Source organism: Bos taurus, chromosome 16 (assembly GCF_002263795.3).
Source record: "Bos taurus isolate L1 Dominette 01449 registration number 42190680 breed Hereford chromosome 16, ARS-UCD2.0, whole genome shotgun sequence".
NCBI classification, from domain to species: domain Eukaryota; kingdom Metazoa; phylum Chordata; class Mammalia; order Artiodactyla; family Bovidae; genus Bos; species Bos taurus.
The window spans coordinates 64,312,141-64,334,529 of NC_037343.1; the positions used below are offsets into that span (position 1 = coordinate 64,312,141).

The 22,389-nt window shown below is 51.4% G+C and overlaps 1 protein-coding gene across 10 annotated transcripts in view; it reads right to left on the reverse strand.

Annotated features, from left to right (window-relative positions):
* The window catches only part of NMNAT2 (nicotinamide nucleotide adenylyltransferase 2), a 226,243-nt gene that overhangs the window by 18,877 nt on the left and 184,977 nt on the right, over nt 1–22,389 (reverse strand). For all 10 annotated transcript variants that reach the window (XM_015475256.3, XM_005217288.5, XM_024976174.2 and 7 more), the window contains 7 exon segments: nt 18,806–18,894; nt 17,951–18,018; nt 15,694–15,772; nt 11,927–12,053; nt 10,603–10,683; nt 9,419–9,463; nt 4,194–4,270 (listed from right to left, as the gene is read on the reverse strand). In XM_015475256.3, the coding sequence (XP_015330742.1) occupies nt 4,194–4,270; nt 9,419–9,463; nt 10,603–10,683; nt 11,927–12,053; nt 15,694–15,772; nt 17,951–18,018; nt 18,806–18,894 (566 nt within the window).

A 22,389-nucleotide genomic window follows, 5' to 3' on the forward strand; every position in this document is an offset into this window, starting at 1 on the left:
TGTTGTGGAACAGACTGTCCCAGCTGCTTCTGACTGGGTGGGGACATTGCTGCTCCATGGCCTCTGGTGAGCGTTCTTTATAGAAGGGTGGAGAGGCTCCTATGTTCCCCACAGACCTGTTTGAACTAGTGGCTTCTCCCCTGCTTTTTTTCTGAGGATTCTGGAGATGACATGGGAAGCTGGAATGGAGAGCAAGGACATAGGACTTTTCCAAGAAACCTGGCTCTCTTCCCCACCTTTCTGTCCCATCACTGGCAGATTCAGAGCTTCAGGCTCATGGTCACTGAGCACAGATCTGTGGCCATCGAGTATCACTCGGGACACCGTGTAAAGAAAAGTGTGTTCTGATAAAGGGTTCACTAAATGAATGAAACTGGGGGCAGAAGTGGGTCTCACATACCTCATCCCAGGTAATCTCATAGTTAGGAACAGAGATCCCTAAAACCAGCTGCTTCCAGGCAAACTCTGGAGGGTAGAACAGAGGCAGGAGGTAAATGGAGCATGCCCCCACCCCACCACCACCCACCAGGGAAAGCAACTGGAATTCATTCCCTGTGGACAGAAACTCTGAAACATCAGTAGCAGTACAATCAAGAGAGGAGGCTGAGCCCTGCCTGGATAAGAGATAAGAGACTACACATTTCTCATTCTCGAAGTCAAGGAAACCCTCCCGACTAGAAATCTCCTTAAGAGGTCAAAAGTGGAGTGACGCCAACTACCCACAGGCCTCTTGGGTGAAATCCATCTTGGCTGAGAGATGTGCATAGACATGGGAGGCTCCTGAGATATATACCAAATACACACCCAGAGCCAGACAGATTGAAATGACTGGCCAAAGGAAACCTGGAAGAAATGTCTCATAAAGGTGATTCAAACTATCACGAGGGCGCGGCTCTCTGAGTCCGCCCATGTGTCTATCCACACGTACTGTGTTCTCCTCCTAATAAACACTTCGCTTGTTACACTACTTGCTGTCTTTGTGGGAATTCTTTTCTGCAGAGTTGAAGGGCCAGGGTCTTGTCTCGGACCACTGATCTAGCGGCTAGGATTTGGTGCTCTCATCTCTGAGACCCGGCCTCAGTCTCTGGCCAGGAACCGAAACCCTGCTTCAAGCCACCGCCGGCTGAGGCCACCTGAGATCATAACTTCCTATTAGAATCACCAGAGCTCACCCTGGACCAGTCTTGAAAGAAGGACCTTTCTTTCCTAGACCGTAAGCTCCAACCTTCCCCCAGTAAGGACAGTGGGATAAATCACTGAGTGGCTAGCTAGTTTCATGCTCCCTGTGTCCACTTTTGTCCAATCCCCACCCTATTTCTAGCGGAGAACCAGAGCCTTTATGAAAGGAATTTGCAGGGCAGAAAGCAGAACGTTTTGAAGCCACTGGCTTTAAACACACTGACAAGATGTTCCTTGAGGTCCTGAGGAGGGAAGAGACAATAGGGGCGCTATCTTCAGAGGAGAAAGAAGAGGTCCCACTGCCCCCTGCTCCTTCCACACTAGAAAGAAGCCAGAGATCTGTGAAGCCCACCCGCTGCCCTAAGGGCAAAGCCTCAGAAGAAGACAGGGGCAGGATCATAGGTGGGTGGGGTCCAGCACCGGGCTTCCAGACTCAGTCAGGAATCCTATTCTCCAGGTGGGCACAGAGGGGAGGGCCACCCACCTCCAGGTCCCGAGAGGGAAGATGTGTGTGGCAACCCTGATGAAGAGATGCTCGTGTTCGGAGCCCATGAGAGCCTCTCAGGTTCTGCTCGTCAGCAGTGACTGAGACCTATTTCCCATCATCCCTGGGGGTAGTGATTTGGAGTTGAATTTTCATTTGGTATGAATAAATTACATGTGATATTTCTGGCACACCTCTGTTGTGGCCTGAGAGTCACACTCATTATGTAAGGAAACAACTCCATGATTTTTCTGTTTTTTTTTTTTCCTCTACCTCAGATGGCATGATTCTAAGGATTCCACAGAGTCTTCGTGGGTGCTCGAGGGTAGGGAGGTTGGCACTCCAGGCTCTAGAAAATCCTCTGGAGTGAACCCTGAGGGGCTGCTTCACCCAATCGCCCTTCTGCCCGTGCTGTGGACGGGCATTCTCAGCCCCTTCAGCCGCACAGACGTGGGGTCCCCGCTTGGTCTGGATCTGCTGCGCTTCTGGGAGTAGCCAGGCTGGGTGCTCTGATCCCCAGGGTGACGGTCAGGTGGGAAGATGATTGAATAAATGGGTGTCAAGTCTGCCTCCACTGCCACAGCCCCAGTACATCAACAGCTTTCGGTTTCTCAACTTTTCTCTTTTAACCAACGCATTCCTCTTCCGGTTGGTCCCACTTGAGCATTAGGGACCACCCGGAAGAGAAGTGACCTGGGGCTCTTTTCCCTGGTCACTACAAGTTGGACCTGACAAGGTCAGGAGCAGCTGTTTCGGAGAGAACCTAGAGGCTCTGCTGTCAGCGCAGAGAGGCTGGCTGTGTTTCAGGGGCCCCCAGTTGTGTCCGTTTCAGGCTCCAGAAAGCTCGTGTCTGCCCTTGAGAGGCCCACATTACAAGTCACATGCAGCAAGGAGGCCCTTGAGACGTCCTGCTCACGTGCTGGCCCTTCAGGCTGCTGCCCTGTCACTTTATCCCTGTAAATCCCCTCCCTGGCTGCCAGGGCCTCCCCGTGGGAAGGGGCCTCCGGCTACTGCCTGGATTTGCCCGGATTCTTGAAAGAGCTTTGCTGAAATCTTGTACAGAACTTCGCCCGCATTACTTTTTCCCTTCAAAGCAGCTTGCGAAGTAGAGAGGAAAGTAAAAGTTAATTAAGCCACTTAATCCAGAATTGAAAAGAGGTTTAAAATTTCACCTGCAAGAAATTGTTCAGGCGTGGAGAGGAAAGGGCTTACACAGTATAATTCGTTTCCCCTGAAACTCTCCCTCCCTGCTTGGTTAGCACACAGCGTGTTAGCATTTATGCCCTTCACCTTGAACATCTCTGTTTATCGATGTGTCTTTTAGGTAGATTCACTTATTAACAGTTGTACGTCACTGTGTGTCAGGTGCTAGGCTGGGCACTTTACAGGGACGATCTCATTTAATTCCTCCCAAACCCTATGAAGGTACTATTACGATGGCCATTTCTGAGATGGGAAAAACTGATGCTTGTAATATATCTTGTCACAAGCTGTGCTGAAGTAGAACTGAGATCTTGAGTTTCACCCTGAAGGTTGTCTCTTTTCTCTTTCTCTTCAGAGACATATATGTACATGAGAAAATTTCACAAGCTGACATCTCGCCACCTAATACTTCCGGGCAGAGACTGTATTGTATATTGCTTTTTATCTGTAGCATTCTGAGATTTTAAATCTCAGAATGCTACAGATAACATTCTTTAGGTTTAAAAAAACAACCAAGGCTCAAAGGAGTTGAGTGATTTGCATGGGGTCACACAGTAAATAATACAAAAAATGTACTAAGTCTAGAATATCTGCCATGAGAAACCCACTTGCAAAGGGCCATGGGCTTGGGAGCTAGCATTAGGTCTGACTAACAGATGAATGAATTCATGAAATAACAAAAATGAATGTATGTCTAAAGGGTGAGGAACTTATGAATTAGCTAGTTTAAGACCATCTCAGCCAGATTTGGTAACAACTTGTCCACTGAGCTTCTAAAGGGTATAGGTTTCAATTCCTGGTTCCCTAAATTCCAAGTCAATTGCCAGAAGGATCCTACTGACCTTTTATCATTAACTTCTCCCCTCTTGACCCTTTTTCTCTTGTTAAGGAAATTCTAGGGTGGTATTTACCACCTCTTCAAAAAGAATCAAAGGAAAACAAAGCACATAATAATTTCAAAAGGGCAAAGGCTTTTTCTTTTTTAAAAAGACCTCTCTCCCCCACCTCTCCCCACCAGCACACATACTCCAAGTGCTGTTTGGCGAAGGTATTCTATGACTCAGATTGCTTTTTTCCCAGGGGCTTTCCAGGAGCAAGCATGAGGGGGAGTGAGTGTAAAAATACAGGAGGAGATAAAGCTTGGGGGTAGTGAGAATTTTTTCCCATCATGATGTGAACGATTGCCCTCCTGGGAGCTCAAGGGAGATGGGAGACTCAAGCTGGGGAGGGAGGCTAGGTGGGGAGGGAAGACCAGGGGTCAGAGTCGAGTGCGCCTCCCCATCCTGCCCCATACCAGCTGTGCTCAGGCCATAACCCTGCTACTCACATCTGCCTCGTTCCACAGTCCTGGGATGCAGAAGGACTCCAGAAGGTCACTGCCACACAGCAGCAAGATCCGTAGCTCTGAGGAGGGGGGACAAAGTTAGCAAAGGGAGAGGGAAGCGTTCAAATATCAGCCTTCTTCCTTTTACCAGCACAGAAGCGTCCCATCCCTGGGGCTCCAGAGCCCAGTTCCAGCAGGCAGCACGCTGTGTGCTGCCCTGAATCCTCTGCTCAGCCCTCCCCCAGGCTCATTTACAGACCACTCTCACTCCCTGCAGGAGGAACCTCTCTCCTGCGGAATGGAGCAGACAGAGAGTAACTGTCCTGGTTTGCTGGGACTGAAGGATTTCCAGGGTGGGTTTCATGCTAAACCAGGATGTCTGGTCACCCACAGTCTAAGGCAGCTACACGCCTTGTGTGAGGTCTAAGAGGCTCTCTTTTTTGCTCTATGTCAAACCAAAGTGCCCGTGGAGTGTGACTTCTCTGCTGCTGGGCATCCTCTGGGGTTTGTCTTCCATCACAAGCGTGACGTGATGGGGGCAGGGGACATGGAGTGCACCCTCAATTCACCAGCTGGCTCAGCTCATCAGACGTCTTCCCTGTACATGGGCCACTGTCCTCAGCAAACGGCTTGAGAAGCGAGGCTGCCCCCACCTTTCCAACTCCCAGGCACGTTTCCAGCTTATCACTAGTTTTTCTTCCCTTGTTAAGCCCAGTCTGAATTATCCCAGCGAGGCCACTGTCGCTTAAAACAGGCAGCAAACTGACTCAGGCATGAAAACTGAGCAACAGGGGTGAAAAAGAATCCTGGGATTCTCAGAACCACGTGGGGAGAGACCTCCACCTGGGATGAGATTCAGGTCATGTGTTGGTTCCCGAGTACTTTCCCCAGGCTCTTTCATCAGGTGCTGTGCTTAATTGCTTAGCCGTGTCCAACTGTTTGCAACCCCATGGACTGTTGTCCACCAGGCTCCTCTGTCCATGGGATTCTCCAGGCAAGAATACTGGAGTGGGTGGCCACCCTCTCCTCCAGGGAATCTTTCCCAACCCAGGTATCAAACCCAGGTCTCCCTCATTGCAGGATTCTTTACGGTCGGAGCCACCAGGCTCTATCATCAGGGGGCTGTGACTGTGGGCATCCTGTCGGAACCAGTGACACAGCCCTACTCTGAGCCTCCAGAGACCGCTGCCACCCTGGCCCCAGAGGCTGAGGGCCGGCAGCTCTGCCCTCCTCAGATCCCGTAGCTAGCTCAGGGACCTGCGGAGGATTTTCAGGTGGTGAGCTCGCCCTGGGTGCAGGCTCAGTGGGAGACTGCTGGGCTGACAGGGTCAGCATCTTACAGTCCCAGGTCGGCACAGCTCACCCTCAGGGAGTCCCCTGCAGCACCGGAGTCTTAACGCCTACATATTCCTGCAGCCTCCCACCTCCCCCTCCCCTGTCACACTGTCATCTAATGTTCTGTTTACATCCAGGGACCTTAATAGAACTTTATATACCCAGGGCCTAGCAGAGTGACCTGTGCACAGTAGGTGCTCAGGACGTGTTGAATGAGCGAACGACAGAGAGGCTGTCTCAGAGCCTTCTGGGTACCCCGGGATGGCAGTGCCAGATGGTGAGTGTGGCCTCGGCTCTTGCAGCATGGAGGCCCTGGTCATGGTCCGCCTCCAGCCTCGGGATGGCCGAGAGGAGCCAGACCGGGCTGACTCTGGGGTTCCTGATGTTCCCTGTCCCCTGCTCGGAGCCGCCCAGAGTTCCAGGTCAGATCTGTTGAAAGGCTGCAGCTCTATAACTGTGGGCCTAAAACTTCGGTTTGGAGGCCATGTCCAGGAGACACGCTGGCCCTCAGCTTTTTCTACATCAGTGGTTCTCAACCGGGGGCAATTCTGCCTCCAGAATTTGGCACGGTCAGGAGACGTTTTTTTGTCATCAAGGCTGGAGAGAGAGGTGTGCTACCGGCACCTAGTGCTGGGAAGGCAGGAACGCGGCTCAAAAGTCCACAGGGCACACAGCCAGCCCCCACACCTCAGGGTTACGCCTGTTTCCTATGACAACGGCGGTGTGGTTGAGAAGCCCTGCTCTGCGGCCACGGAAATGAATCTCTTTTCAATTCCCTATCCAGAGACTCACTTTCTCACTCGAGTATAACGTGGGATTATTTTTAAAGCCAAAGCAGAGCAAGTTAAAGCGGGGGGTTTCCACCTTTGCTTGCAGCACCGGAACGGATGGATTTGTCACAGACCAGAGGCCCCAGCCAGAGAAGGCAATGGCACCCCACTCCAGTACTCTTGCCTGGAAAACCCCATGGACGGAGGAGCCCGGTAAGCTGCAGTACACGGGGTCGCTAAGAGTCGGACACGACTGAGCGACTTCACTTTCACTTTTCACTTTCACGCATTGGAGAAGGAAATGGCAACCCACTCCAGTGTTCTTGCCTGGAGAATCCCAGGGACGGGGGAGCTTGGTGGGCTGCCATCTATGGGCTCGCACGGAGTGGGACACAACTGAAGCGACTTAGCCGCAGCAGCAGAGCAGCAGCAGAGGCCCCAGCAAGGCTTGGGAATCCCATGTGTGGCCGCTGGAGGGCAGCAATGGATTCTCCGGTTTGCCCTAGGAGATGAAGGCTCAAGTTCTCAGCCTGCAAGTCTGGGGCAGGCCTGGTTAAAAAAGTGGAAATGGCGCCATAGATGCTAACTGAGCTAGGAGAAATGGCTTTTTCCTTCTCATGAAGCGTGCAAGGGGATTTCAGAAAGAGGAGGTGTGAGCCAAAGGGCCTCACAGGGCAGTGGTCTGGGGGCCAGGCTGCTCCTCTGGGCCCCACTTCCTTCCCCAGTTCAGGATCCAGGGAGCCAGAGTCAGCCCTCCTCGGTCACACTCTCCTCTCAGCAATCCTGCTTCTGTGAAGCCCCAGGCCCCGAGCCCCTTTCCAGCTCCCATCACACACCGAGGCAGCAGCCACCTGTACCACGCCAGGCCACGAATCCATCCACACAACTGTGGCCACTCAGCTTTCCTTTCTCTGAGAGAGGGGGTCAGATGGGGCCAAGCTTCACAAGGAATGCTAGAAGCATGGCCATGCAAACACCCACTGCATTCCCTCTCTGTCCAACGGGGGACTCCCCAGGCTGCAACCTGATACACGGACCCTGGGTGCTGGGGAGGTGAATGAGGTCCCAGATGAAGCTGGCTCACAATACATTCTTCCCGGAACAAGGTATGGGAGGAAAGTACACACTGGAATACAGTTGAAAGGTTGAAGACTGCTCTGAGCGCGGCTGGTCAAGAAGACTTTGTCCCCGAGACGATAGTCACTGGCCAGGTATGGAACCGCCAGGCAGGGGGAGTACAAGGCTTTTGGGTGTTTGTGGCTGTGGAACCTGTGGGTGAATGCTCCTGCTGGTTTTGGGGAGCATCCAGAAGTACTCTTTCCTGTGGCCTTCAGACAGCCATGTGCTGGTAAATAAAAACTATTAAAACTTAAAGAATCAAGGAGTTTCGAGTACTTATTACCTCTGTTTTTAATACAAGGTATTTAACTGCTGTGCTTAGCCACTCAGTCACATCCGATTCTTTGGGACCCCATGGACTGCAGCCGGCCAGGTTCCTCTGTCCGTGGAGATTCTCCAGGTAAGAATACTGAAATGGGTTGCCATGCCCTCCTCCAGGGGATCTTCTCAACCCAGGGACAGAACCCAGGTCTCCTGCATTGCAGGTAGATTCTTTATTGTCTGAGCCATCAGGGAAGCCCAAGAATACTGGAGTGGGTAGCCTATCTCTTCTCCAGGGGAACTACCAGACCCAGGAATTGAGGGGGTCTCCTGCATTGCAGGCGGTTTCTTTACCAGATGAGCTACCCAGGAAGCCCATTTAACTGCTACTTAGTATAATTTAATTTTTTTGACTGAGTTGAACAACCAACTGGTAAAATTTCTGAAAATTTTCAAATGGTTCAGGAGGTCAGTATGAGTCAACTCAGGTGCATCACTACCAGGGATCAGAGGACAAGACCCAGAGAAGTTCCTAGAAATGATGTCACATCTGCTAGGCCTCCTGGGAGAACCCAGTGCAGCCCTGCCCCTTCATCCCTAGGAGGGGGGCCTGGAGTATCTTTGCAGCTGGAAGTTGAAGATTGAGCATGCCCGCTGGACACCCAGCTGCCCCCGATCCTAGCACCATGGAGATGACACCCTGGCCCCCTGCCTCCCTTCCTCCTCAACCATCCCTATTGGTTCAAGGTTGGAAATTGGAAACCTGAGAAACGGCAGTGTGTATATGTTAGTCGCTCAGTTGTGTCCGACTCTTTGCAAACCCATGGATTGTAGCCCACCAGGCTCCTCTGTCCATGGGATTCTCCAGGCAAGAGTACTGGAGTGGTTTGCTGTTTCCTTCTCCAAAATGGCATTAGTTGGCTCCAGAGTCAAAAGAACGAGGGCTGGATCTTCAGCTCTCCTGCAGAGTTGAATTTGGATTTGTAGGAGAGAGAGACCCAAAGATGGATATTCTCATTGATGCTGAGTCCTTTGGGGACTTCCAGCTGTCACTGACCCTCCTTGTCACCTGGGACCTGCAGCAGCTCGAGCTCCATTCTCGTCCGTCTGTGCTTTTCCGGCTTCAGACACTTCTGTCTCTAAGCTACTCTGGAACCTTGGGAAAATGTGCTTCCCGGCTTGTTTCCTAGGGCTGCTCAGGACTCATCTCATTTCTAGGGGAGTCAGCGCCTTCCCATCCTGACAGCTCCGTGCAACCCCCTCCACCTGCTCTGGCCTGGGGCCTTTACTGCCTTCACACAGTCAGGGGCTTAGTGTCCACCCAAGGCTGTGGGGGAGATCGCAGACATGGCTCCAAGCACTGGATCCCTCCACTGGGGAAGGTAGGGGATCTTCTGTGGGCACGGTGTTGCGGGCAAGAGAAGAATCTCTGGCTGGCAATGAACTGAACTTCCGTATCTTTTGAATGAGATGAAGAAGCTCTGAAGGGGAAACTGCCCACGGACCCCATCCTACCTCCAGGGATCCTGCCGGAGTCCAGGTAGATGGTACATCTACATCCAGGGAGATGGTACAGGTGAGATAACTAAGAACATGCTCTTAGCTTGAGAGCAATTAATTACCCTTCCAAGAGCAGACCCTGCTGCAAACACCCCCCAGGGGTTGCAAGCCTCCCTCGTCCCCCACTGTGCCTGTTTGGAGGCAGGAGGCCCTGAACATTCCCGCTTTTTCAGCCCCACTCACCGATCTCCTCGTACCGCATCACCGTGCCCAGGTTGGCATTCTCATCTAGGGAGGCAAGAGGAAATGCAGAATCAGGGAACCAGCTTCCTGGTACCTGACTCTCAATCTGCCCAAGGGGCTTCTCAGAGGGAGAACACGGGCTGGGATGGGTGGGTGCGAGTAGGGACATCTGAGTATCATAAGTGGAGAGCATGGTCCAGCTTGTAATGGAGAGGGAACACTTCCTCAGGCTCCAGGGCAGGATTCACTCTTCTGGGAATTCAGAACTAGACCACCTGGCTGGGTAGCCAGTGATGGACACACACGCACTCACGCCAAGTGCCTTCTGTTTCCTTTTGTATTGGAGTGGGAGGAGGCTGGCCACAAGAGCAGCATCCTCAAACCTAGGGAGGCAGTTGGCAGAGTCACAAGGAGGTGGCCCTCTCTTGTTCAGGGCTACCTGGTTCAGAGAACAAGCAAAGCTGAGCAGGCTGAGATTTTTCATATGGCAGAAGGCAAAGCCCCAGGAAGATGTGGAAGAGACAGAGGCTTTGCCGTGGGTGCTGAAGGGGTGCCCCGCATGGGGCCCACGGTATGCACAGCACCACAGAGATGACACTCTGGCCCCCTGCCTCCCTTCCTCCTCGACCATCTCTGTTGGTTCAAGGTTGGAAGTTGGAAACCTGAGAAATGGCAGTAGTCAGCCCCAGAGTCAAAAGAATGAGGGCTAGACCGCTCTCCTGCAGAGTCAAATTTGGGTTTGTAGGAAAAAGAGACCCAAAGGTGGGTATTCTCATCCATGCTGAGTGATCCATTTTTTTTCTCCAAAAAAATGGAGAAAATTAAGAAAAGGACGTGTATGTTCTTAGCCTCTCAGCAGAAGTACTGACATGGGCAGAGCCAGGAAGACCTGAGAGGGGCCGCTGGGCCCCTGAGAACTCTCAGGTGGGTGGACACTTTCCATGGAGGGAGCGACCAGCACAGCCCAGAGAAGGACGGTGAGTGCCGGAGATCTCCGGGAGCCTCAGGCCAGGATGGCCGCATTCCTGGGCTCCCGTCACAGATGGGCTCTGCAGGCCCGGTGACATCTTCCATTCTCTCTCAATCATTGCGCTATAAGTGCTTCAGGCCACAGCAGGTGCTAGGGGTGTCTGCTGCATGAAAGAGGGAGGAGGGATAGAAAAAGAGGGGGGCTGCTCCCTTACCCACAAAGGTGAAACGCTCCACTGGCGGGCGGACACAGCAGATCCGGCTCAGGCTTTCTCCCACCTTTCCCAGGATCTTGGCTACGGGAGAGAGCAAGACAGACAGGGACAGATAGGGAGGACCACTCATAACTCACACTCTCATCAGCACCGCCTTGGGGCCCTGGAAACACAGGACTGCGTGGAGGGGTGGGGACTGGGTCATGGAGGCAGAAGGAGGCTGGAGAGAAAGAACAGAAAGGTGACGGCCCCATTTCTGCTTCTCATTTCCAGTCCAAGGAACAAGCATTCTGAGCCCTAGACCGGAATCTATTTTCTGGTGGTGTTTATGACAGTGTTGAAAAATTGGAAAATATAGAAGAAGAATACATATTAAAAGGAAAAGAAGTATCCATAATTCTACCGCTAGAGGTAACTGCCACTAAAGTAGTCATATATTATTTATTTTCTTCCATTTTTATTATGCATCAGTTCAGTTCAGTTCATTTCAGTCACTCAGTCATGTCCGGCTCTTGCAACTCCACGGACTGTATCCCACCAGGCTCCTCTGTCCGTGGGATTCTCCAGGCAAGAATACTAGAGTGGGTGGCCATGCCCCACTCCAGGGGATCTTCCTGACCCAGGGATCGAACTTGAGTCTCCTGCAGCTCCAGCGTTGCAGGCGCATTCTTTGCTGATGAACCACGCGGGAAAGACCTATGAGCTGTGTAAACTTTGGCAAATCACTTACCTTCTCTGGAGCTGTTTTCTTTTTGTAAGTGGGAATATAATATCTATGTCACAGAATTACTGCATTAAATGAGAATCTGTGTAATGCACGGAGCACTGTGCAAGCAGACACTACTAAGTGTTGGGTAAGTGCTGGGGGCCCTTGAAGGGATGACTGAAGCTGGCTGGGGGGCTGGCGTTACGGGCTGGCCGCAGACTGCCCGGGTTTGACTTCTGTCCCTGCTACTTCCCACCGTGTGACCTTGGCAGAATGCGCAACCTCCTTAGAAAAGGCAGAGGAAAACGTTCCCTTTGGTACCTTTAATTCCCAGTTAAGGCAGTCATATTTATGTTAAAACACATACCATCAACTCCTGTCTCTCTCTGTCCCTGAATCCGTCTCTATCACTGTGACTATTTCTCTCTGATGCTGTTTCTTATGGGTTCTCAAAGCATGGTCCCTGGACCATCGACTTTTTAAAAATGCAAATTCTCTTCCTTCTCCCAGACCTACTGAATCAAGTTCTGGGACAATGCTTAGTGATCTGGGTTTTAACAAGAACTCCGGGCGATTCTGAAGTTCGAGAGCCTCTGCTCTACGCCAGCGTTTCCCTACCTGCAGTGGGCTTGCTGGGAGCGTTGTTGTTCTGGTAGATGGGTTGGGAGGTCTCATTTCGGGGCTGTCCGATCACAGGTGTCATGGAGGGTGTGTTGACGTTGGAGAGGATGCAGCCAGTCACCCGCTGCGGGGAGGAAGAAGAGCATAGTCACTGAAGTCTTTTCTAGTTATCCCCAAACGCTCATCTGCTTGGCCATCATGGAGAGGTGTCCCAGAGCTGAGAAAGAGGACTGGGGGAGGGTTCCAGACCCTAGGTGTGCGCTAGACTACACTAGACTGGTAGGAGGCGAGATGGCTCCCTGGGAAATGCATCGGATGTGTTGTTGAACAGACCTGGGTTCAAGTTTGAGTTCTGTCCCCTTCTGGCTGCGTGACCTTGGATAGTTAACTTACCTGGTCTTGAACCTCAGCTTGAATGCCTCACTGACAGCGGCAACAAGGGCCATCTTTCTGGCTTACACGAGCGACCATACATGGAGCACCTTTAGAACATCTGGCACATGGCAGAAACTGTGCACATTTTGTGACTTTCCGTAGAATGCGTGTGCCTTTCCCGCCTGCTTCATGGGACTCAAAATGAGGTCATGTCTGCAGAAGGGCTGTGCAAGCTCGGGAAAGGTCACACAAACACCAGGCGCTATCACCACCTGCCGCCTCTCCAGGCCAGAGATGCCAGCGACAGGGCCAGGCTGGGGAGTGGTGCCAGGCCAGAGATGCCAGCGACAGGGCCAGGCTGGGGAGTGGTGCTGGGCGGAGCAGGATGTCTGCGCTGCAGGAAGGGGGAGGCGGGGCTCTGGGAACTCTGCGCCTGCTCAGAGTGTAAATACACATTCCAGAGCTAAACGGAAATGCTCTGTGCATTATCCATTGTGCTGTGTTATCTGGCCTGCTGCTTCTCTTGGTGCCACAGCAAACACAGAGCTGATAACGCAGCATTCTTCACAGCTGACCCAGAAACAACCCCCCACCCACCCCCAGCCTTGGCCCGTGGAGGGTGGAAGAGCAGCTTCTGGGCCACAGAAAAACAAAGGATGAATTTTCAATCTGCTGAGCTTCACAGGGCTGTTGCTTATTCAAAGTCCCTTCCCTGAGAGCCAGCTTCCCCTCATCCCTGGCCCACCACCCTTTCTGGATTACCGAGTCCCTCTGCCGGAGGGCTTCCCGGGTGGCTCAAGGGTAAAGAATCTGCCTGCCAAGAAGGAGATGCAGGTTTGACCCCTGGGTTGGGAAGATCCTCTGGAGGAGGAAATGGCAACCCACTCCAGCATTCTTGCCTGGGAAATCCCATGGACAGAGGAGCCTGGCGGGCTGTTACAGTCCATGGGGTCATAAAGAGTCAGACACGACTGAGCACACAGGCTGCCAGGGGACCCCCAGGTCCCAGGGCTGGGGTGACCCTCCAAAGGCATCCTCCACACGCCACCCCGGAGGCAGAGTGGCACATGAGTCTTTCTGAGCCCTGGAAGGGCAGGCGTTGATCTTGTGGGCTGACTTGTCACTTCTGTGATGGGGGGAGACAGGCACGACAGTATCCTGCTGCATCTGGGAGCCAGCCGAGGTTGGGGACCACGGGATCATCTCAGCCTGCTTTGTGGGATTCTCTGGCCGGCTGCGGCTGGTCGAGTGGAAGGGACAGCCTGCCTCCCTTTTATTATGATTTCACCTCCAGAAAAGAAAAACGCCACGTTCTCAGTCTGGGAGCCGAGGAATGTCTTCCTCTCGCTGCACGCATCATTAGTCCCATTCGACTTGTTCTGTGCTGGAGAAGAAACGTGCTGGCCACCTGCCCCGCTCTGCCCTCCAGAGGCTCCCACGTTCTCACAGCCTTGCCTCGCCTATTAAGCCCCGTGTCTATCTCTCTGACAGGTCCACTTTCCATGCCAGGAACACCGGCCTGATGCTGGGACCGGGGAGACCGGGAGTTACCAGCAGCTCCAAGCTCCCGCTCCTGATCCAAGGTGGGGGGCCATCAGGACTGACATTCTCTGCCAGCTTGTGACCATCACTCAACGCTGTGGCTCCTGGCCAAGCATCTCAGGCCCAGACAGATGCCTCTGGGCATGAGTAACAGAGGGAGGGTTCAGGAAGCCCAGACGTTTAGACAGCAGAACAGCAGCCAGGCTTTCTGGCTGGGCAGAGCCAGGGCTCAGGAATGCCTGCAGGGTCCCTGAGTCCTCATTCCATCATGCAGCCTGAGGCTCCTGGTGACTGAAAGGAGCGCAGCCCCCCCAGCAGCGCCCCTAGCTGACCTGTAGTGTGAGAAATAAGCTTCTGTGAAGCCATTGAGATCTGAAGGATATTTGTGTATCTTAGCCTGCCCTGACGGATACATCCTTATACAGTAAGACAGGAGGTCTTTTATTACTGCTGCTGTTGAGACCAGCCCAGAGGAGCAGGTCAGGGCCACCTTGTCCTGTCGAGGGGACCAGGAAAGACTCAGGATGTCTTAGAAGGGTTCTCAAAGCAGAAAGAAGGGGGTTGGGTTTTCTTTAGCTTAATAGATGAAGCACCAGCCAGCTTGTCCTTTCTGCTCCTCTCGCTCTTAACTCCCTGGATGGTCTGGAGTCCCAGGTCCACGTCTGTTCAAATAAAGCGGGTAGAATGGGGGTGGGGGGATGGTTGAGGCCGCTGAGAGTTCCCCAAGAAGATTCTGACGGGCCCTCTGACCGTGAACACAGATGGAACGGGGGCGCTCCCTGTGTCAGCATGATGCCACTCTGATCACTGTTTGGGGCTGGGGGAGGGCTCTGCATCAGGACCAGTGGAGGCGAGTGGGAAGCCCTGCGTCTTGTCTTGGTGGGCCGGGCTTCTTGCCGTCAGTGGCACTGCTTTTCACCCTGTCAAGGTGGAGTTGATGGGTTGGCATCCATGTGTGAAGGGTACTTTCTGCACATGCCGACAGGTGCTGCTGGCTGGCGCGGACCCTGTGCTTACCTAGCAACCAGCTCTTTGGTCGCTGCACCCGGCCACAGGCCCGGGCAGCTGTCAGGGTGGGTGAGGCAGTCACTGTGGGTCCTAAGATACCCTGGTTCACCTCTCTGCGCTTCCTGGTTGTTTGGGCACTAAGTCGTATCCGACTCTTTGTGACCCTACAGACTGTCATCCCCCAGGATCCTCTGGTGGGTTCATGGGATTCCCCAGGCAAGAATATTGGAGTGGTTTGCCATTTCCTCCTCCAGGGGATCTTCCCCACCCAGGGATTGAACCCCTGTCTCTTCCATTGGCAGGCGGATTCTTTAGCACTGAGCCAAGACGGAAGCCCAGGCTTCCTTTTACCCACAAATAAATCAGAGGTGAGAAGACACTGTCTGTGCGTGGACTCCTGTGAGGAGGAAAGAGTGTCCTGATGTACAGTGCCTGCAGGAGTGCAGTGCTGCAGCCCTGGCATACCACGGGGCAAGGGGACCGCTGGGTCCTCCGGAGGTGCAGTGGGCGGACCTGGCCGCTTGTGCCTCCACCCAGCGCTGCTCTCTCCTCCTTCTCTCATCACTTTGTGAAGTTTCCCAGCTGCGGGGTTTCTGAATCCTGCCTTGAACTTGCTGCCGGGAGATGAAAGCTGCCCCCAGTCATATTCAGGAGGAGTTCAAGGCAGGGAGTAGGCTCTGGGGCTGCTCTGGGTTCCCAGTTTCATTGCCCTCCTGGATGCTGCTCAGAGCTGGTCTCCCCACAGCTGGCGGAGAAGCCGGGAACAACTGGGGCAGTCCACCTTTCCCGGGCCACCTGGCTGCTATGGGCCCCCGGGCCCAGAGCCCAGCCCAGCTCACCTTCATGAGGTCCCGATGGTGTTCGAGGACGCTGCAGGTCGTCTGCCAGGTGTCCTGGTAGCACTCCCATGGGTCCACCCTGACGATCGGAAAGACAAATTTCCTTTGGTTTCCATTCTCACACTCTTCGCTTACAGGTTCCTTCCAAAGGCATAGCTCAAAAAGCTTACACAGACTTGGTCATATTGTGTCCTTAGATCTCAAATCAAATAAAACATGAGCTTGAAATACCTTCCTGAGCCTCAGTTTCCCCTCTGTAAAATGAGAGGAAAATGCTACAGGCTTACATGAACCGATGCTGGCACTGGTCAGGCCGAGTTTAATACCAGCACCAGACCCTCCCAATTGTGGGGCTTTGAGTAAGTTATGTGATTTTTGGTGCTCACTTTCCCCATTTGTAAAACGAGAATAACAATAATAACTCTCCTGTGGAGTTATTAAAGGGGTCAGTGAGTTGTACATGCAGAGTGCTTAGAATCGCATCTTGCTCCCATTCTGGGGAATTCTCTTCTGGACCTTATAGGATTCTGATAAGAATGAAACTAGCCACGCCCTCATCAAGTGGTGACTGCAGGTACCTGAACTGGGGAAACTGCCCCTGTCGGGCTCTGCGTGTGGTGGGGTGCCCAGTGGGCATGGAGGTGGGTGCGGCAGCCATACCAGAAGGCACAGTCCCCGGACCAGCCACTCCTGCTTCACACAGGACGGGACGTGAGCCGGGACCCAGGCCCAGAGGGAGGCAGTGCTCGGGCTTCATTACCAACTTAATGAGCTGCTAAACTGGGACGTTTCTCAAACATGTTCTTAGCAGCTGAGCATTCTGTCACCTCCCACCAGGCAGCACAAGTAGGGTTCCCAGAGACGAGACCTCACGAACTGAAAACCTTCAGAGGCCCGGCTTGCCCTGAGCCTGACCTTCTCAGATCCCTGACCTGAGACAGGCATCCTCTCTGAGATGGGCAGACCCTGGACCTGGCTGAACAGGTTCCCCGGTGCCCAGGGGCTTTGTGGGCCCAGCCCCCATCTTCAGAGCTAGCTCTGACCTCTCTGGTGACCTCAATTCTCAAAATTCTGATGTTCCCAGCCCCTGGAGTGTTGAAGGAAAGAGGGAATTATTTCAGGGTCTTCTAATCACAGACAAGCAGGAACCGTCTCCTGTCCCACACTTCCCCCACTGGACTCTTCTCTCCCCTGAGATCATGACGGGCAGAGCTAAGAGGCTTCGCTTCTACCCAGACTTGACCACAGATGCGCTTTCCTCGCAAGCTCCTTGACTTCTCCTGAGCCGTCTCCTGACCTCACCTCTATGTCGGGGCAGCGGTGGGTGGATGGGGGGATGAGACAGACTATAAAGGGCATGCGCTGCTCCCACAAATCCCTGCACACAAATGGCATGGATCACCGTTTAATTATCATCTTTGCTTCCCTTCACCGCTCTCGTTTCCGCCCACCCCATCTCTCCCCTGCTAACTCTCTGCAGCCCTCATTCTGAGGTCAGCGGCCCTTCATTTCCTTCCTTTCATGGAAACCTCTAGGTGCTGCTTATTCTTTCATGAGGGGGAATTACGGGACACATGGTGTGTCGTTATTTTTTTTAAATCATCATCTTCTCATGCAAATTATAACTGTAGGAGCTTTGGGGAGCATAATTAGCATAATTAGTGGAAGCCTGCGTTAATTACACCGCCAGCTCAGCGGATAATGGTGTCTGCCATCTTAGCAAGGGGACCGTCCAGGGACCCTCTGAGGGAAAGGCTGTGTGCACTCATACCCACCTCCCCCCCCAGCCCCCGACACACACCTCTGTCCCACCCTCGGCACGGGGCCCTAGGGAGCCTGAACAGGAGTGGAAAACAGCCAAGGCCGGGAATCTTCCCTGAAAGGTAGTGAAGAGCTCATGGAAGTGAATGGGGATGGAAGTGGAGAGGCATTTGGAGTTTTCTGGCCCTGCTCCACCCCAATCCCCATGATATTTTTGGAAACTCTGAACAGACTCTTGAGTCTACAGGTGCCAGGGCAGATGAAACACTGAAAGCTCCCTCTTTAGTTTCACGGGCTCCATGGCTTGGTTAAAAAATAAGTCACCAGTTAGCCCACCCCAAAATGTTTACATGATTATCACCTGCATGGGGCTAATATCTCACCCAAGCTCCCCACTCCTGTGGGTTCCGAACTGCTGTGGGGACCCTTCCTCTTTCCCACCCAGCCCCAGGGAGTCCCAGGGCCGCCCACTTTGGCATCCTCAGGCCCACCCTACCTGATCCAGTCAGAATTCTGGACGGCCAGCTGACACATGATGAGACGGTGCCGGCTTGACACAAGACCCTAGGAAGCAACGGAGCGGTTGCTGGGAGGCCGGCCCTGCTCCCCACAGCCTCCCCAAGACACCATCCCAAGCCAGCCCGTTATAAAGGTGCAGCATTTTTCAGGGCTGACGGAGAATGAGAGTGGGAGCCCTCCACGTGGCCACCTGCCACACACAGCCATGGAGTGGATGTGCTGGAGGCAGGAGAAGAGAAAGAAGGGTGTGAGCGGTACGCTCCCCTCCCCATCAGAGTCAGAGCCTCCACAGACGGATGAAGCAGCCAGGGTGCACCCAGCACAGAGATGAGACAACATGGCAAGTGCTGCCTGGTTTCCCGGCTCCATCGGCCTGGGTGACTTCCCCGGAGCCCACCAGGTGTATCTGGGGGAGGAGGTGAAGGACTTTGACAGCATCCAGATTTCCTGAGATGTGTGGCAGGGAGGGAAGGAAAGGGAACATGAATTGTAAACCAGATTATAAGAGGCAGAGGCCTTTTCTCCTAAAATCCTAGGAAAGATTGCCCAGCCCATAACCAGCCACCAGTCTGGCATCCTTGGCCCTCAGCAGGGGGGCCAGCTCCTCTTGTAGTGTGTTCTGACTGGGCCTGGGCATGGACAGCTGTTTCTCCCAGCTGCTGCCCAGCTCCCTCTGGCTCAGGTCTGACTGTGGTCCAGAGACGGGAAGCAGGACACCTGCTACTGGGGGTTTTGCGTTTCTAAGAATCGCAGCAGAGATGACAGCGGGGCCAGGGGCATCATCAGGTCAGGAAAGGGGGTTAGGGAGGATGGAGACAAAGGAGAAACCCACCTGTTTTCCATAGGAGTCGTGGACAGGAGACACGATCCCGCCAATGACAATAAACCTTCCAGTTTTGTGCAGATAATCCCTGGCTCTTTCTAATTAAGAGAAGAAAACCTCACATTACAAAGAGGAAAGGTGTGGGTTAAAGGTGATCGTTGAAATCAATACCTTCAGCTCTGTAAGGCTTATTCCCCGTCTTTCTTGCCATTTAAATGGAAAGTGCCAACTTTCAAAGCAAACGTGGGTGATTCAAAAGGTGCTGGAACCAGATTTCAGCTCCCAAAGCAAAATGATCTAGAACTCAAGGGGATTAATCCAGGTTTAAAGGTCCGGTGCTGGATGAGTTTAGAGAGATTTAAAACAAGCACCTGCCTCACAGTGACTGATTGGAATTTACCACTGCGATCACTAGCAGAAATTATTCCGAAGCGGAGGAGTCATTTTTAAAAAAGAAAAAAGAAGAACCTTCTTATAAGATGAAAGGTGGGCTGATTGCTTCATCTAGTTATTCAGAAGAGGAAATCCATCAAAATAAATTTCAAGGGCCTTCTACGTAATTAGGGAGAATTAACAATCAGACCAGAAAACTGTCATTACAGTTGGTTGAGAAAAGTTCAACCAAAGAAAAGCTCCCCCTCTTTTTTTTTTTCTGCTGAAAAGAATCTGTGATGTTGCTTTTTCAATTTTCCAGACAAGCCCAATTTCATTTTCATGAGCCAATACAGCTAATTAAGAAGGGATGAAGGTTTTGGGTTCTATCTTTCTTCTAGGGCAGCTCATTGTGCAAATCCAATAGCAGTGAGCATCTAGAGCTGAGGGAAGGTGGCATGGATTTACTGCACAGGTGAGGGAGTCTGTAAGGGAGCAGGGGCTTGGGCAGCAGAGCTGTCTGTGTCGTTTACAAGCAAGGTTCCGGGATTACCTTGCTGGCTCTCTTACAACTTAAAAATAAGTCGTCTCATCAGCCCGCGTGCTTAACTACTGAGGTGTGCACTCTACAGACTGCACTCTGCAGCTACAGAAGTCTACACACTGCAATGAAGACCTGGCACAGCCCACCCCCCACCCCGCCCCCAATTGTATCTTCTCTATGGTCTCTTTAAAAAATAATAATAATTAAAAAAAATAAGTCTTATCACATTTGCCTTTTCCTTCGTTCAGTGTGAAATCTTGGAGTTTTTTTTTTTTTTTTAAGAGATCTTTTAAAAAATAATAGTAAACTTTATTTTTTGGCATGGTTTTAGATGTACAGAATAATTGGGCAGATAGTATGCAGAGTTCTATGTATTCAGCCCCCCATCTTTTGACCTCCCCCACACCCCATTTCCCCTTTTATACCCCTATACAACCTTGCGCTTGTGTGGTATAATTGTTACATTTGATGAGCCTGTGTTGACCTATTATTATTAACTACAGGCCATAGTTTACATTGAGATTCAGTCTTTGTGTTCTAAGGTTCTATGGCTTTTGACAAATGCATAATGACACGTGTCCATATTACAGTTTCGTAGAGAATAGTTTCTCCCCCTGAAAATCCACTGTGCTGTGGATTTTCATCTCTGCCTATTCATCTGTGCCTATTCCTCTCTCTCCCTCCCCACCGCCACTGGTAACCACTGATCTTTTTACTCTGTAGTTTTTCCTTTTCCAAAATGCCAAATAGTTGGAACCATATAGCATGTAGCCTCTTTAGACAGACTTCTTTCACGTAGCGATTTGTATTTAAGGTTCCTCCAGGTCTTGCCCTGGTTTGATAACTCATTTCTTTTTATTGCTGAATAATAATCCATTGTCTGGGCAGACCACAGTTTGTTTATTCATTCACTAACTGAAGATCATCTTGGCTGCTTTCAGTTTTCATGGATTATGAGTAAAGCTGATGTTACACTCACGTGTAGATTTTTGAGTGAACATACATTTCAACTCAGGTAAATATTTAGAAGCATGATTGTGGGAACATATGGTAAAAGTATGTCTAATTTTGTAAGAAGCTGCCAAATTGTCTTCCAAAGCGGGTGTGCAATTTAGCATTCCCGCCAGCAATGAATGAGCGTTCCTGTTGCTCCACCAGCATTCAATATTACCCATTTTGTTTTCCTGTTTGAACCATTCTTAAAAGTGTGCCACTGTTGCCTTTTAAAAGATGACTGATATTATTTCACTAATTTCCAAATTTTACTTCGAGGTCAAGGATAAACAGAAGACCCTTGTAACAAAACCTTTTTGAAATCTGAATAAATTCTTTAGCCTCCCCTCTTCCCTTTGCCCTTTATACCCCAGTCTTCCTTAGGATCATTTTCGTTTGGCCTTTGGCTATCACAGATCCTGTGCTGCAATAAGCCAGACCTTCCTTCCTCTCCCTGTCTTACAGAAAGTGTCCTCTTTTTACTCTCCACTTTCCCAAGTTTTATGTTTGAAGCTCAGCTCTACCCCATGTCCAGCATGCCTGCCCTGGCAACATCTCCCTTTGCTAGACGTACTGACCTACTAGCTCCCTGATCACCCTGTTCAAGGGACCTGGTCCAGAAATTGTTTCTGAGAGTGTATGTCTTTGCTCATCTTCTGTACAGAATTCTTCAAAGCCAGGGGACTTTGCTGTAGAGAAGAGGTCCCAGACTCATAAGATGGGCAATTAACATGCATGTGAGAACAAGCTGAGAATAAGATGATTTACATTCAAACAACCTTGGCTTGTTCAATTGCCACTGTGCAGGCTTACGAAAACATATCCACGGTCCGAAAGTTGCTCAGTCTGTCTCCCATGCCAAAGACTTCTTAGGCTCTTAAGCACTTGGTACAGTGGCTTGTTCATTGAGCAATACATGTTCAACAAGTCCTCAAACCTAGAAGGCTCATGTAGCCACCTTCCCTTAGGTGCTCTTTCTACTGGGCCACGTTGATCCAGAGAGCCAAGCTCTGTTCCTCAGACTATACACAGGAGTTTCCAAAAGAAATAGGTTGCATCAAGCAACCTCACTGTCTTAGAAAACACTACCCTTTTCCTCTGGCCAAGATGAGCGGTCACTTCCCCTGGCAATGCTCCACTGCTCACTGCCTCACAAAGAAGCAATTTCTGAAAGAAACAGCCCCAACCCTGAAAGAAGGATTCTTGATCTGAAGTAGTTAAACCCAGAAAAGTCATGATAGTGATCATGCAGGCAATTCAATTCATTTAACATTTATTGAGCACAAAATACCATGATGGATGCCAAAGGGATAAGAGTGGCTTTATTTATTATTCTCCACAGGTTCACAATAATGGAGAAACAGAATGCTATACTGATGGCTCTAATGAGAGACAAATTGGGTGAGTGCCGTAGCCATGGCTTTCAATGTTGTTGTCGGTGGTAGTATTTTACTATAAGCCACAGTAAGAAACACATTTTATATCCTGACGCAATACATACATATGTATGTTTATGCATAATTAACTGAAACAATTGCTACAATATTGTCTAGTGTATTTCATTCTGGTAGTCATAAATTTAAGTAAAATGCTGCTCACAACCTAGGCATGTGTGGCAACCTACTGCTTGAACAACTCTATGAGACACTAGGGCAAGGGGGAGAAGGGACAGGAGAGATAATTT